The 17,580-nt window shown below is 40.0% G+C and overlaps 1 protein-coding gene across 1 annotated transcript in view; it reads left to right on the top strand.

Annotated features, from left to right (window-relative positions):
- The window catches only part of LOC144800466 (vitamin D3 hydroxylase-associated protein-like), a 504,232-nt gene that overhangs the window by 411,507 nt on the left and 75,145 nt on the right, over nucleotides 1-17,580 (top strand). Inside the window, exons 11-12 of the mRNA XM_078671682.1 lie at nucleotides 5,145-5,188; nucleotides 16,350-16,389. Of these exons, the coding sequence (XP_078527808.1) occupies nucleotides 5,145-5,188; nucleotides 16,350-16,389 (84 nt within the window). The remainder of the gene's footprint in view (nucleotides 1-5,144; nucleotides 5,189-16,349; nucleotides 16,390-17,580) is intronic.

Below are 17,580 nucleotides of genomic sequence, written 5' to 3' on the forward strand. Positions count from 1 at the left end.
GCGAAACCCACTCTGAAGACTCCACTTCCTCAATTATGTTTTCCTTCACCATCGTATCTAACATATCTCTAGGCTCATTCCTAATACTAATAGGAACCCCCCTTATCTTTTGTTTAACTGGATTAGTATTAGGTTTAACCTTGATCCTGTGACTGAAACCATTCAATTTACCTAATTTATCAGAAAAGACCTTTGGAAAAGACTGGGAAAATTCAGTGGACCCAGGTAATACACTAGACTCCCCATCAGATATTGCAAGAACTGACACATGATCCTTTAACCTAGGATTCAATGTAACTCCTAACTTTGCTTGATCTCTCCATCCCAAGACATTCACACCTTTCCATGCAACATATAGTTTGATAATAGCAGAACTACTTTTGATGGTAAGGAGAACTTCCTTGAAACCAATAAAGTTGATTTTAGATCCATCAAAGTTACAAGCAATGATATCAGGTTTAGATAAAGTATAGTATCTACTAAATCTCCAAATGATTCTAAACAATATTCCTGAGTGATAATAGTCCATGGGGAACAAGAGTGCTACATAAGTTCTAACACCTTCCCCAAAATATTAACAAGACTTTTAGGAGAAGATAAGCTATCAGCTTGTGAAATATCAAATGACTCTTGTACAGATACAACAATACCAGATTCCTTAATATCTGGGTCACTCCTCCCTTCATCATTAACATATGACACATTACCACTAGAATGTTTAGAAGTAGGAAATGACGATTTTTTTGTATCTTGGAAAGATTTGGTAGGAGTTTTGCACATTTTTGAAAAGTGCCCAGTACGTCCACATTTGTTGCATTGTCTATTAATAGCTGGACACTGCGGAAAAGAAGCAATATGGTCAGGATTGCCACATCTGAAACAAAAAAATTGCTTATTCTTACCATCATGCCTATTGGAAGAATAAATAGTTTTTGTTTCATAAGGTTTAACAACCCTGACTTCATTGCTGGAGGTAGAAGGATTAGAAGTAGATGCTTTATCTAAAGATTTAATCCACTTATCCGACTGCTCAAGAGCTTTTGCAGTACTGATAGCTGTTTCCAAGCTAGGATCACCTAAAATCCATAACTGTTCCTGAACTTTCTTGCTCTTTACGTGCACAATGATCTGATCCCTGATCATTTCATCCGTCATAAGACCAAAGTTACAATGTAATGATAATGCCCGTAAAGCAGTAAGAAAATCATCAAAACACTCTTTGTCATCCTGAATTCTTGTATAAAATTTGAATCTGTTGAGAGCTACGCTAGTAATGGGTTTAAATCTCCCTTCAATTCTGGAAACAGCTTCATCATACACATTAGTATCACCACCAGACCTAACAGGTGGCAATGTTCTAAAAACTAACTGCCCTTCTGAACCAAGAAAATGTAAAAAAAAAATGTTTTTCCTCTCCGCAGACATCCGTTCTCCATCCATTGCCTTGAGATAAGTAAAAAATTCTTCTTTCCATCTTCTCCATGGAATTGGTGGATCACCTTTGGACTGTAAACATTTTGATGGAGGATCAAATTGCATATCAAGAGATATATAAAACCTTAAATGTAAGACAAATACCTAAACAAATAATACAGAGTGCTTATATAGTAGTTCATCAAAACCAACTAGAAATAACAACAAGAAAATTTAAATAATATCTACAGATAGTGCAACACGTTGTTTAAAAATTAAGTTGGATCCAAGTAAATGAATCTTCAATGAGATAGTTGTTTCAAAGTAATTTTCAAAATATCCTGTAGATGGCAGTCATGTAATGAAAACAAAAATGTGTTCTTCCTCCAGTCTTCAATGTATACAAATAGCAAAGTTATAATGCAATGTAAATCCCAAAAATAGTTGTAAGTTAACCTTAAAATAGAATTGAGCAACTTATTATAAACGATCCTTGAAGAACAGATGAGAATAGTATTGGTTGAATTGAATACAGCTCTCAAAAGCGAGCGTAAAATGTTTATCTTAATGAAACACGCAAGAAATGCATAAGCGTGTAAAAATGTACCTTTTTTTTAAGTCAAAAGTAAATGCGCTTCGTGTTTCCTTCTCCGGTAACTTCAGTCAACTAGTTACCATGGAAACAAAATGGCGGCTCGACTTTATGCGTGATGACACAGTAGCACAGCTACACGTCTTGCGTAATGATGCTGGATGATGTATGACGCAATGAGCATCAGGGAGTGACGTATACAATTTGTCTCGAGCCTTTGCCTTTTCACTCACCGAAACGTCGAAAATGTACAGAATTGTACAAAAGCTTTTAAATTTCACTCAAATTCACCGGAGCAAAAAGAGAACACCATGAAGGGCAATCCGCTTCTCCTCCTAAGTAAGTAATGCCGCTTTACAAATATTCTTCCGTGGATTCTTGAGATTTCTGCTTCTGTGCTTCAAATACGTGGCAGAAATATGATAGAGGTCCCTCGTCGCCAATATTAAAAAGATTGATGCTCAATATATATATAAATCCAAGTATTTATTTTAGGATAAGCAGAAGAAGCACAGCACGTCTGTTACAAGGTAGATCTTGAATACAACAGTTAAATATGGAATCTGGAACCCAGCATGTAAGATGCAGGCACGCATCATACATTCCAGGCTCCAGCAACCAGAGAACATAGATAGACATAGAAAACATAATTTAAAATAAATAAAGAATGCAACATAAGTTTATTATGTGTTTTTTCTGAAAGTGTGGCTTTTCCTTAGATGTGTACGTTAAACCAGAGGCTGACAATAAGAATCACAATTAAACCATTTAAATAGACAATAATTCCTCTGTCAAGGGCTCTTTCATAAACCAAATTAGCAATAAAGAAAAATCAGGGACTTGTAGGCATTCTGTTCGATTTCATCAAAAGAAGAAATGTTCAAAGAACAATTTCAGAACGAAAAAATTAGCTCCTGAGGCAAAAAGAATAAAATTATTTTTCCAATGACCTAGTTCCTCTAGAATGTGACAGGCCCAATCAAATTGCTATATTACTTTTATGTGTAATGTAGGCATGCCACTCACTGGAGCTACACCACTGGCTGTCATATTTGCATAAGGTGAAGGGTTTGTGGCAGTGAGAGAATGCACCACAGTTCACAGGCTGTTGGAAGGATGAAAGGCTTACTGTGCGCTGCGTGCTTCTCCTCTCCGCTTGCTCTTGCCAAGCGAAGGTATTCCATTTCATTCAGTTTCATTCAGTTCAGTTGTGAAATGTTTGGAAGTGAAAGCATACGCTACAGACATAGGATTATTTACACCACGCTGCAGACTTTGCTTTTGGATTCTTTCCAGTCACCATTTCTAAAACGGCATTTCCAAAGTATGTTTGTCTGCATATAATTTATGAGGTTTGGAAGATGTTCTACATACCCATACATCCTCACCCCTTGTTGCTTCCCCCACACCAGTTTTCAATAAAAACATGTAGTTTCATTTTAGTTACAACTTGGATCAGTAATTAAAAAGAAAAAAGTTATTGCGGGACCTGCGCTTTACCTTTAAACATGTTAAGATAAAGCGTGAGTGCCGTGATTGCTGCAAAAGTAAAGAAAGACATTTTTTTCTATGTCTTTACTTTTGAGGCAATCGCGGCACCCGCGCTTTATCTTAACATGTTTAAAGGTAAAGCGCGAGTGCAGCAATGGAAACAAGAGTAAACAAATAGAAAAAAATGTCGGCTGCATGCTTTTTGTTTATCTATTTGTTTCCCTTTGTGACAATCACGGCACCCACGCTTTACCTTTAAACATGGTGAGCTAAAGTGCAGATCCTGTGATTGTTCCAAAAGTAAAGCAATAGAAAAAAATATATGTTTTTGTTATTTCTTTTGAAGAAATCGCGCCACCTGAGTTTTAGCTTAGCATGTTTAAAGATATAGCGTGGACGCTGCAAACATTTTTTTTCTTTTTAATTACTGATCGGAGTTGTAACTAAAATTAAAACAAAGTGCAAAAATGTTTTTTTATGAAAAGTAGTGTGTATAGCACTTATGCTTTAGCATAACATCTTACAGGTGCCGCCAATGTTAAAAAAAAAAGAGAGTGTTTCTGAGGAACAGATGACAAATGCAGGCGGAGAGTAACTGTAGTTGGTCGGTGCTGCTCTTGTTAAACGGAAGTGAACTATCGCTCCGTTTAACCATTACGTAGGCAGCAAAGAGGAGCAACAATGCAATAACCCAATAGGAAAGAAGCAGGCGGGCCCTTTCCAGTTTTTTTCCTACTACAAGAGGTCTTCCAGACAGCGCATGCACCATCTAGGTTCGACCTAAAAATGACCCACTCACTGAGGGACAAAACTCCCAATGTGTCATGGTCATATCTTTTTTTAGTTTTACAGAAGCAACTCCCACTTTGGAAGTTTGCTTTCGTGAAACAAAATGTTTGCTGAGACGGTGCATATAACATGGTGACCTCGCAGCAAACATTAAGTAGTTTCAGAAGAGCCACTGCGGCAGCGGCTCCTCTGAAGGCACAGAGTTCTCTGGCAGGGTGACAGAAATCTCTAAATCTGGCTGATGGTGGTCTGTGAGTGCTGCAGAAGTTATTAATTTAGCTCACCTGGCAGACAGTGGTTCTCCCACCAGTTTCTAGATTGCACCCTAAAATATGATACCAGTTGCCATTATGCATTTTCTGTTACAGATGTCTTGTTTTCTATTGATCATTAATCAAAATGTAGCGTTTTTACTGAGTCCCCCTTTGCCATCAGTTTTTTGGGACACAAAATGTTTCCCACATGAGTCTAGCAATATCAGCAGGGTTTTCTGCAATTAACAGGCACAATGTCATCAACCACTCAGCAACCACTGCACACTCCTAAGTTGATAATCGGTCTGATTTAGAGTTCGCTGAACGGGTGTTTCCGTCACAAATGGGATGGGTTTCCTGTCCGCCTTATTGCAAGTTCATTATATATAACAAGGTAGACAGCAGCTATTCACCAGGTTCATGAGGGAAAAACCCACCTGCAAATTTCTAAATCAGGCCTTAAGTTGTGAATCATATTCTCTGATCATTGACTCTTGGTCTCATTGTTTGCGTCAATTACAATGTCATAATTTCTATATTATCTCTTTTTTTAACATGTTTTCTCAGCAGTAACTATGATGTTAATTGTACACATTTTCTCTTAGTTTCCACGGATTTCTAAGGAGTTGAATGCCCTGTGTGGAGTAAGGTAAGTTGCTTCATTACAATTACATCTGCAGTAGCACTTCTTAACTGCACTGCAAGACAAATCTGTAATTGAATTGATGTTATTTGGTAAGGAACTCCGGAGAGTTGGTGCTAGAGCTAGGAAGACTCATTGGATGTGTTTTACTCTTAGGGTCAGATTTATCAGTATTTCACCCAACGAATCGCAACGCTATGCAGGAAGGCAACTTGCTGCGCTGCGCTACATGAAAGGGAGAGGTCAGGAATGCTTCATATTTACCAATGCATGGTGCATTCCTACTATCTACCTGTGCTGGTGCACCATCGGTGCCATAGCGCAAGGGTGTGTGCATTGAAGGAAGGATTGTTTTTGAGCAGGAAGGGACACCTTCCTTCATAAAAATGAACCTTAAAAGCTCTTTCCTCTTCTTAAGTTTGCTGCAGAATGCACACTTAAAAAGAGGAAACGACAAAGAGAAATAAAGATAATTATTCCTGTTGCGCCTCCCTTGAGAAGGCATTTTCATGCATTCCAAGGATTACTAGTCTTAGTAAATCTGGGAATGGGAAAAAACCTGTGGGTGGATGAGTGTGAACACCCATTCTCTTCCCATGGAACGCCTTCCCGGGAAGAGTAATGCAAGGCCTTGCAGCACTACAGATTTACCAAGCAACGCAGTACCATGAAAGGAGGCATTGCTAGGTAAATCTGACTTAAGTATTGCTTTGCCCTTGTGACACAATGCGTGATGCAAGCGCAATGCCACAGGTCTCAAAAAACCCATTGATTAGCAGAACTAGAATGCAGAGATTTTGTGGGCGACCAAGTCCTGATGTTGTTGATTAGGAAATGACAACTTGGTGTATGAAGCCCTATGAACGATATTCACATTTTTAAACATAAAATGTATTTATTTACTAATTTATTAATTTGCACTTTTATAAAGTGCCTACTAGACCCCCACGTATCAGAGCACTTTGCAGTAATGACTAAGAAAATACAGTGGATAAAAAATTATGTGACATGATTAATAAAATAGTGGGATTACACAAGAAGTCACAGAAATATGAGAAGCCTGTTCTAATTAGCTAATGTTATTTGCACAGGAAAGACTTGTGTTTCAAGAACCAAAAAGATTACAAATGAGTTATTGGGACTCTAGATGCCTGAAGTGCAAAGCCATAGGATATGAGTGGAGGTTAGGTTAGCAGGTAATTTTGAATTTAGTGGGTGTAAGAAATTGGTTGGGGAGGTGGATGCCCCACTCAGGCAACAACAACAGCCCTGGTCGGGCCAAACCTCCCTAAATTAACTTGTACTTAACCCGTTGGTAGCTTGGCACAAAGCAGTAAAGATTAACATAGAGGCTGTAGAGAGAATATGTATACAACTCACAACCATTTGAAAACACAACACAAGAAAAATCCCATACCAATTTGGAAAAATAAGAGTACATTTTATTAAATAAAATAATACCAGAACAACAAAAAGCCAATCAGTAGAACCTGAGACATTGACTTTAGTAATAAATACAAAGTTCCCACTGTGGGTATCTGGCCGCAACAGACTGGGACAAAGTCTCGAGTTTAGGGTGACTGTAGTGGAGGTGGATGCAGGAATCAGGTCAGTCCTGCTCAGAGTTGTATCTTATATTCATGATGCAAGGTTTCGCGTCGATTGGTGTTGGTTCTGGTCAGGAGTTGTGCAGCACCCAAGATGTAAAGCACTGCTTTTCGGTGCTTCCCGCTGCTTCGGTTCTGATCAGGAGCTGTGAGGGCTACAATGAGAGGTTCTGCTTCGAATTGCATTGTGCCGCATTGGTGCCGATCAGGAGCTGCAAAGGCTGCGATGTGTGGTCCTGCATAGAGTTGTGCCATCTGCGTTAGTTCCGATGAGACTGCTGATCAGGAGCTGCAAGGTAATGCGATGTGAGGTCCTGCGTTGAGCTGATTCATGCTGCACCAGATTTGCTGGAACCCACATTGAGGCAGGGAGGAATACACTCTGAAGCCAGTTAAGGGTCCAGGATTTGAGGGCCACCTCCTGGGGAACCAGACTCACTGCAGGCAGAGACCAGCAGCCGGCTTAGGCAGATCAAGTTACAGGTCTATTGCAGGTTAGCTGAGCATTTGTAGGGATGCCTCTGAATCTTATTGGGTCCTTGTAGCTCACACAGGAGGTCAGTACTGACCCTTGGATATATTCTGGCTAACCTTGGATGAAGGCAAGCATGTCAAGTCTTCCTTTTCAGACAGAAATGCAATCCTTCAAGCAGCAGGGCAGTCCTCTGGTAGCAGGACTGTCATTTTTCTGTAACTTCCACAGGTCCAGGGGTGTCAATCAGAGTGGCTCTGGAGGTCCAATATTTATACCTAATGTAAGCCTTTGTTTGAAAGAATTCCCTGTTCCACCCTACATCTGGTTCCACGAATTTCTTCCCCCATCAAGGCTCAAAACTGTCTGGGGTGACAAAAGACAGGGAAGGCCTGGTGTCACATTTCTTTGTGTGTGTAGAAGGCAAAGCCCTTCGAAGTGTAAATGGGGCTGAATACAGACAATCCCAGTCATCCTGCTACAGCCCATCCTGTCCACATCTAAGGATGGTTGCTGATTGGAAGCATTATACAAACCCCAATAGCAGAGCCATTGACTGTCATGTAAACCAAGACATTAACAGGAGGTACAAATGGTTAGGACAAGAAAATGCCATCTTTCTAAAAGTAAAAAGAACAATTCATGGATGAAATGCTAAACAATATCAAACACTCACCCTGAATACAGAGATCTGGCTTAAAACCATTATTTTTTTTCTCACCACCCCACCCCAGTTTGGATTGCCCCGTAAGCAAAAACAACAATTGATGGATAGAATGTTGAGCAATGTCAAATACTCACACCCAACACAGAGATCTGGCCTAAATCCATTGTTACGATCCTAGGAGGGCCTTACTTGGTAGTTCAGGCTGAACTGTTCCCCTTAGATTTGATTTGTCAACTTTTAAAGCGCGCGAATGCCCGTGGGCGTCTTGGCGCTACGATAAATCCTTCCATCTCTTCAGCGGTATCTAAAGTTTATTCAGAGAATAGCCATGCTTTTACTTCCTTTCTGAAGGATTCCAAAGATGGGCAGGTTTTTATAGCAAGAGGCAGTTGATTCCAGGTACGTGCTGCATGTACTAGGAAGCTTCTACCTCCCCAGTTAGCTCGTTTAAATCTGGGAACGGTAATTAGTTTCATTTGACTGGATCTCAGAGGTCTCATGGGTTCATATTGTTTCAAATGATACCTCAAAAATTGAGATCCTTTTCCCTGAAGTGCCTTGTAGGTCAAGCAGAGTGATTTGAATTTCACCCTCTTTGCAATTGGCAGCCAATGCAAAGTTTTTAGTTTGTGTCTAATTGGCTCAAACTTAGGTATGTCTAGAACCAGTCTGGCTGTTGCATTTTGCAGGCGTTGTAGTTTGTCTATGACCTTTGTCCTGGCTCCAGCATATAGACCATTTCCGTAATCCAATCTCGCTAGTGCTAATGCTGTTACTACTGTTTTGCGTGCATCCTGTGGTAGAAATGGAAATAGCTTTTTTATCATTTTTAGAATATACCATAGTGTTGATGACAGTTTGCTGGCTTGAGCTTCAAATGTTAGATTCATATCGAGGGTGAAGCCCAGATTATTCACTTTTTCTTATGGTCCTGTGCATCTGCCCATGTCCTTGGGCCACCAGGCGGGGGACCAGATGTTTGTGTCACCCCCTAGTATCATCACTTCGCTCTTGTCTCCGTTGAGCTTTAGGCAATTCCTTTCCTTCCATTGACTGATCTGTGTCATACATTGTTGGAATTTTTCTGCTGTTTCCTTTACATCCTTGCTGATGGTCACCACAATTTGAGTGTCATCAGCGTATGATATATAGGTTAAAAAGGGTGGGACTCAGCGAAGATCCCTGCGGGCCCCGCATGGTAGATTAAAGGCTTTAGATTTTGTTCCTCCTACTTCTACTGAAAAGGTTCTATTGACTAGATAGGATTCAATGAGGGTACATGCCGAGTCATGTATTTCTGCTTTTTTTAATCGATTTAGAAGAATCTCATGACTGACCGTGTCGAAGGCCGCCGATAGGTCGAGTAATATCAAGGCGGCCTTCGTTCCGTTGTCCATCACTTTCCTGAGTTCCTCTACAGCTGTAATAAAGGCAGTTTCTGTTCCGTGTCCTTCGCGGAATCCAAACTGAGAGTGGTCCAGCCAGTTGCCGTCCATCAGGTAGCGGGATAGCTGTTTGTTTAGAAGTTTCTCTAATATTTTAGCGGCGAAAGGGATTCTAGCTATTGGTCTGTAATTACCTGGTTCTTCTCCGTCCAGATTTGATTTTTTAAGTAATGGTCTGATTGATATCTTTTTCCAGTCGTCCGGAAAGGAGTTAGTTTCGGGTATTTGATCAAATAATTTTTTTAGTACTAGGCTCATTTGTTCTGAACAGATTTGCATTGTTTTAGGCGTGCGCGGGTCTGTTGGGCTACCTGAGTTAGTAGTGAGTATTTCTTTCTGTATTTGATCCTTTGTTGGAGGGGTAAATTGGTACAATGTGGGTTGGACTGATTGTTCCAATAAATTTGTTAGTTGTGCGGTGGCCTGATCTGTCTGGTTAGCCTTTTCTGTCTTATGATTTTTAAAAGATTCTTAAACTGAGGAAACTTTTTTTACGAAGAATTCACCTAGAGTGTTACAGAATTCTGATGACATTTCTTCTGAGATATTGTTTTAAATGTTTGAAAGTTTTTTTAACAGTAGAGAAGAGAGTTTTACTAGAGTTTTTAGATTCATTAATTTTTTGGACGAAGTATTTGCTTTTCTCTGATATTATTAATTTTTTGTAGTTAGCTAGTGTTGCTTTATATTCTAATTTTTGCTGTATGTCGTAATTGGCTCTCCACTTTTTTTCTGCTCTTCTACAGGATTGTTTTTGTTCCTTCAAAGCTTCTGTGAACCATGGCTGTGAATGGGTCTTTCTTTTAAAAGTAACTTTCTTTTGTGGAACTGTAAGTTGGACTGCGTCCGCCAGCCATTTATTGAATTGTTTACAGGCTTTGTTGCTGTCTGCCTCTAAAGTTGGACATGATGCGCATAGAGTGTCTATAAATGCCTGAGGCCGGATTTTGGACCAGTCATGATATGTGGGGTTTTTTATGGCTTTGACCGGTCTTCTTGTATCTTGTATAGTTTCTAAAAAGAAGGAGACCATCTTATGGTCTGACCACGGGATCATGAGCGTATCAATTTTATTCATCTTCTGACACGAAGATTCCATCCAGAGTATGGCCAGCGCAGTGCGTATCTGTATGTACTTTTTGTTCTAAATCAAAGTTTGCCATTTCATCTTTAAATGAAATTACCTTGGGGTCGGATGTTTTTTCCAGGTGTATATTAAAGTCTCCTAGAATTGTGTAGTCAAGATTCGTCACACTAGATTCAAGAAATGGACTTAACAGCTCAATTAGGGATGTTTTGGCATTAGGTGGTCTATAGATCAATAGGCCTTTAAATGTATAATTGTTGGTAATTTTTATTTGAAAAGTTAGCGTTTCACAATCTGGGTTACTTCCTTTGTCTGAACTTCGAATCTTAAATTCCTCCTTAGCTATGATGGCTAATCCTCCTCCGCGTTTCAGTTTTCTATCGGCTCTGTAGATGGAGAAACCCTTTGGGATTGCTAGGGTCAGATCGGTGTCAGATGCTTCGTCTGCCCATGTTTCGGTTACGAATAGCGGATTGGTGTCAGTACAACGCATGTTATTACAACGCGTTCCGTTACAACGCGATTTTTACATCGCAAATACCATTACAATGCATGCCATTACAACGCATGGCATTACATAGCAGATGGTATTACAACGCATACCATTACATCGTAAGTATTGGTAAGTATATTTTTTTTTAAAAAAATGTAATAAAGTTAATTAAATTAATTTAAAATAATAAAAATAATATAACATTTTTAAAACAGTAAGTAAATATTGTTATTAATTTAATTAAATTAAATAAAAATAATTTAATTAATTTAATTTATATAAAGTCGTAATACCCCTGTACCCCAAAACCCATACACTGCCCTAAAACCTAAAAACACCCCTGTACCCCAAAACCCAAACCCTACCCTAAAACCTAAAAACACCCCTGTACCCCAAAACCCAAACCCTGCCCTAAAACCTAAAAACACCCCTGTACCCCAAAACCCAAACCCTGCCCTAAAACCTAAAAACACCCCTGTACCCCAAAACCCAAACACTGCCCTAAAACCTAAAAACACCCCTGTACCCCAAAACCCAAACCCTGCCCTAAAACCTAAAAACACCCCTGTACCCCAAAACCCAAACCCTGCCCTAAAACCTAAAAACACCCCTGTACCCCAAAACCCAAACACTGCCCTAAAACCTAAAAACACCCCTGTACCCCAAAACCCAAACCCTGCCCTAAAACCTAAAAACACCCCTGTACCCCAAAACCCAAACCCTGCCCTAAAACCTAAAAACACCCCTGTACCCCAAAACCCAAACCCTACCCTAAAACCTAAAAACACCCCTGTACCCCAAAACCCAAACCCTACCCTAAAACCTAAAAACACCCCTGTACCCCAAAACCCAAACACTGCCCTAAAACCTAAAAACACCCCTGTACCCCAAAACCCAAACACTGCCCTAAAACCTAAAAATACCCAAACACCCCAAAACATATACATCAGTACCCCAAAACATATACTCCTATAGTCATACTTATTTTAAAAAATACTTAAATTAATATATTTAATTTATAATATTTAAAAACGAAATAAATATTTTTTTATAATTAATAATAATTAAATCAATAATAACATATTAAATAAAATAAAAAAAAATTAAATACTTACCAATACTTACGATGTAATGGTATGCGTTGTAATACCATCTGCTATGTAATGCCATGCGTTGTAATGGCATGCATTGTAATGGTATTTGCGATGTAATAGCTGCGTTGTAACAGCATTACGTTGTAAAAGATGCGTTGTAGCGGTAACACACCACGAATAGCAGATCTAAATTTTGGCTTTCGATTAACTCTGCTGTGTGAACATTATGCTTGACCATAGATCTGACATTGATGAGACCTGCTTTAATAGGTGATTTTCTGTAAGTTGTTATTTTAGGTTGGTTCTCAGTCATATTTTGATCTCTAATCTGTGAAAAAGCAAATGTTCATGAGCAGGATAGACATGTCTTACCTTCCTCATGTGGATCCATCGGGATGCATGTGGCGCAAGGTCTCAGTGCTAGAATCTCGTGACTGGAATAAATCCATCTTCTTCTATCAACATGATTTTGATCAGGGGGCATGGCCCTAGGCCCGGTCCTGGCGCGGACGGGTGCAGACGGGCTTGTCTTAGGCGCGCCTTCGGCGCGCCGACGGCGTTCCCGCTGCGCGTCCCGGGAATACACATGGTTTATAGAGGAGAGGAGGTGTTGGAGGGGGGCGTGGCCTCACGATAGTGGAAGTGGCCTGGTGTGCTCGGTAATGGCGGCAGTATTTTTTCAGAGCCCGTGAACAGCGCTAATATCCGCTGTACGGGGTACTCAAGTGCGTTAGAATCTGGAATTAGTGCCCAGGGGGAAGATCGTGCCGATAAAAACACAGTAAGTTTCAACAAGTTTTAAAAAAAAATTATGGCAAGTGTTCTCCCGGCTTCCGCCTCAGGAGATGGTGAAAATTGTATCTAGATTGCGCTTGTATTCAGGGCGCTTTTTATACCTTTGGTGGGGCCGTGGCCTCACGATAGTGGGCGTGGCCTGGTGTGCTCGGTAATGGCGGCAATATTCTTAGCAGGGTCAGGGTCATGACTGATTTGCATATGGCTGGGTCCAAACTGGGTGGCGTGGTGCGCAAAAAAACCAATGAGATAAACCCAGATATTTCTGAATGGGGCAAATGCTTGCATTGTTTAGCATTCGGTCCATCATTTGTTCTCTCTCATTTTGTTGCCCTAATTGGGAAAGGTATACACAGACATGGGTCCCTTCCTCATTGCGACACTGGATACAAGCTAGCTAGGCTGACGAAGGATGATACCCAGAAAACACTCCCATGATGCTTGTCTCTCGTTCATGGATGGCCTGACTTGGCATTTCAGGCCGAGCTGATCCCCTGAGGAGGAGGGCCGAGACTGATTGCATATGGCAGGTCTATATGGAGGTGGTGAGAAGAAAAACAACAAATTAAACCCAGATCTTTGTGCCTGAGAGTGAATGTTTGCATTTGTTCTTTTTGCTTTTAATACCCTAAGCGGGAAGGGAATTCCCAGACCTGGGTCCCGTGCTCACTGCCAAACTTGATTAAAGCTAGCCTGGCTGATGAGGGGTGATACCCCGTTCCCAGGATGTTCGTTTCTAGTTGTGGGAGGACCTAGCTTGGTAGTTCGAGCTGGACTGTTCCCATGAAGAGCAGGGTCAGGGCTGATTTGCATATGCCTGGTTCCAAACTGGGTAGCTTGGTGGGCAAAAGAACAATTAATTAAACCCAGATCTTTATGACTGGGGGTGAATGTTTGCATTGTCCAGCATTCCGTTTATAATTTGTTCCTTTTGTTTTTGTTGCCCCAAATGGGAAAGGTGTGCCCAGTTAATGCTTCTGTGCTCGGTGCACCACTGTATTCAAGCTAGTCTGACTGCTAAAGAGTGATGCCGCATAACCAGTCCCAGGATGCTTGTTTCTGGTCCTTGGAGGACCTGGATTGGCAGTTCGGGCTGGACTGTTCTCATGAGAGGCAGGGTGAAGACTGATTTGCATATGGCTGTGTCCAAACCTGGGTGGTGTGGTAAGCAAAGGAGCGATGGATTAAACACAGATTTTTGTGAATAGGGGTGAATGTTTGATTGTTCAATATTCCATCCATCATTTGTTCCTTTTACCATGTAACCACGTCATTTAAAAGATGTCAAGTAACATAGCAAGTGCTGAGAAATATGATTTTCTGTGTGGTTTGTGTCGAACGATTCTCGCTCAACCTTCAGTGTCGCGATAAGGCTGTGTGCCTCACTGGCAGTTTTAGAGGCAGTAAAGCATAGTTGTGCTCTGGTAGGGATGAGTAACAAGGGAGTTATATATTTATAGATGAATGGCACCCCTCCACTTCTGCCTTTGACTCTATCAAGGAGTGTGTTGTCTTAACCTGTGTGAACCGCATTGCATATGGTGGCATAAATATGAGTTATTATGATGCATAGGATATCAGGGGATTTTGAGTAGTGATAGAGAGCGACATCATGTACTGCTTAGCTGATAATTATTTTGCCATTAGTCTGCATTTTCAAGGGTATTAAATGATCAAAGTAAAGGTCTGGTACGGAACACATGTTTTTCTGAATCAATATAGGTGGTTGTAAAGAAATTGTCAGTTGAAACAGGTGAGCGAGTCTAGTATGGCCTCTGCCCAGTGTGCAGATTCAAGCATGTGATAAGTGTGTACTGTATACCCAAAAGATTAAGGAACCAAGAGATGGATTACATATAGTAATTCATGTGCAGGTAGTATACTTCAGAAAACAGCAGCCAACTTGCAGATGGTCATTATCTCCTGTCTTATTAGCAGAATCACTGTTGCTCATCAGTGGAGTGTAGGCATATGGCCCTGAAAGAAAGCATTGCCCTTGGCGCCAGGTAATGATACAGGTATATCGGAATGTGACCAACCTTCTGGAATGGAAATCTTGGAAACCAATGGGATATTGCTTGTTTCTAAAGGATCACGTCTCCAAAGACGATGGGTTCTAGAAAGGTTTGGAAATGGAAAAATGTTTACCAAAAGCACATTGAGAGCATTGCTTTTTACCTTCATCCATGTAAATGCATAGCTACACGGCAGATTTCAAAGTCCAATGGGTAGCAAAAGCAAAGCTTAAGCTGGAATAAAGAAGAGTGGACCCTTCTATTAAAAGCTCCTGTTGTAAACATCTATGTTTCTAAACAGCAGACATGTTTATGTCTGTACAGTTACATATATCTTTAGGGATACGTGAGATGTGGACCTTCCTACAAGTAAGTTTATATTTCATTAACTGTTTCTAGAATAAAAAGGGAGTTTCCTTATCTTTAAAGAGGCAAATGAAAGAATACACACAATTGGACTATTCCTTGAAAGGTTTGTGAAGAGTGTAAGGAACTCTCAGGCTCCTCATCAGCTATTCATCTTAAAGATGCTCCACTCTAGGCTGGGGGCTTAGGGCCAACAAAATGAGTTGAAAGTGTTTGACAGGGAAAAGCTGAACAAATGTATGATGATCCTCATTTCATATGTTCCTACCCATTCCATGAACACGTCTTTACTCTGGGATAGATACTCTTGATAAAGTGTGTGGGGCAGTTTTTTACCTTCAAGTCCTTGATTTATACTGTTCTTTACATTGTCTTTGTCCATTTTATAGTTAGGATTTGAAACTGAAAGTGTTGCTATTATTCGCCCCCAATAACCAGATGCCCCAATGTTCTCCAACATAACTTAGCCAAGGACCCACAATGTTCATCATCGTTTGCATGCAAGTTAGTAATGAGTGCTTGCTCTGTTCAAAGTGGCACCATACAATATTAGTTTTGTTCCCTGTTCATTTCCTGATATGTTACAGGCACCCCTTCAAGTATTTGCTTTGTCATCACATAGTGCTGGCTTCAAAAGGCAGAAAGGAAGAGTAAGGGACTAATCATGGCTTTTTACCAATCTCTTCCCATGCCTAAGAGAATAGTATTACAGGCAATACCCTCTTGTATACGTGATTTGCCTTAGGTGAGCCATTAGGATTCATCCCAGTCACCTGACACTCTCTGCAAGTGAAGGAAACATTACAGGTGAATTTGATTCCTTTAGTAGACAATTGTAAAGGTATGTCAGAACAAAGCAAAATTACGTTTTTTAATGTATCTTGCTGAGTTAGAGTATAAACTAATACTGTGTTATGTGAACTTTGAACTTATTTCTAGGAGGTGTTATGTTATGTGAACGTTTGGAGAACTTGAACTCAAGGAAACATAATAGAGAATACCCAGACCTTCTGATTCACTATTGTAACAAAACACCAATCCATGTTATAGTGATATTGATTTGTGAGGACAATGGTGTTAACAGCTTTTGTTTGAGCACATGTTTTCCTCTTCTTGATTCCTGTAGATCAGCAAAAGAAGTCTGGGCTCAACAAATTGCTGTGGAGGTACTCACATTTTATTTCCATTCGTATTTAACATCAAGTTTTTGAATATATATCTGAAGAATGTTTCCACTTCATCAGTATTACTCCTTTGTGTATTTGATAATGTGACAAATAACAATGTTAAAAGGCTGGTTGGGTGGTATTGTAATCCCCTCCAATTCCTGGAGGAAATGTTAAATCCAGAGGAACATACATTGGCTAAACTTCCTTCATCATACTGTACTTATGACTCAGCTAAAGCCACCACTAGGTTCTCTTCTGGGTTAGGATTTGTTTAAATGAGCTGTCATGTCCTAGAATTTCCTCGAAGATTACATTTTCCATTTACTGTTCTCATTAGATTTTGGTCATGGTATTCAAGAATTAATCCTATACTTCCAAGTACAAATAGTCCCCTTCTTGTTTGAATTCTCACTGTCCCTGTCATCCCTACCTTCCTTGCTCTCCATTTTAACTTTGCATTTCCCCCTCCTCTTTGATCCGCATCACTAAATCCAGACACTGTCCTTACCCTACACACTGGTGGTTGTTTTGTTGCACACCTCGCACAGAACACCTTCTAACAAAACACCTAAAATATATTCTAGATATTTAATAGTTTGGCTTTTAGTACATACAAGTGACTGGTGATATATATATATATATATATATATATATATATATATATATATAAATATTACTATGACTTACTCCTGTACACATAAGAGTTGTAATCAAAGGCTGTCTAACAATTATTATCATCATAAACTAGCATTGGCATATTTATTTAGGACATAGAAAACAAGATTAGATAATCAGATGAGCAATGGGAATATGCAGATTTATGTTGAAGCCAATGTCTCTCTATGAGCTGAAGTTACTTAAGTTGAATTAAATTGAATTTCATTTTTGTAAAGTACAGCTATTACTCAAACAGCTGAGTCCTGGCACTCATGAGAAGACAAGTTTATAGATGTTAATAAAAAGGACATGTTTTGACCTTTTTCCTGAAAGTCATATGGATGGCTTATGATCTAATATTGATTGGGAGCTCATTCCAGATGTTAGTGGCACAGAAGCATGAGGCACCACCAGCAGGGGAGGGAAAATGAGCAGGCCGATGAAGAGCAAAGATTGCATGGAGGTGAATAGAAGGTGATATAAACCCTAATATCCAATGGACCTTTGCCCGAAAGAGCCTTGTGAAAAATG

The sequence above is a fragment of the Lissotriton helveticus genome, chromosome 1_2 (assembly GCF_964261635.1).
Source record: "Lissotriton helveticus chromosome 1_2, aLisHel1.1, whole genome shotgun sequence".
Taxonomy (NCBI): domain Eukaryota; kingdom Metazoa; phylum Chordata; class Amphibia; order Caudata; family Salamandridae; genus Lissotriton; species Lissotriton helveticus.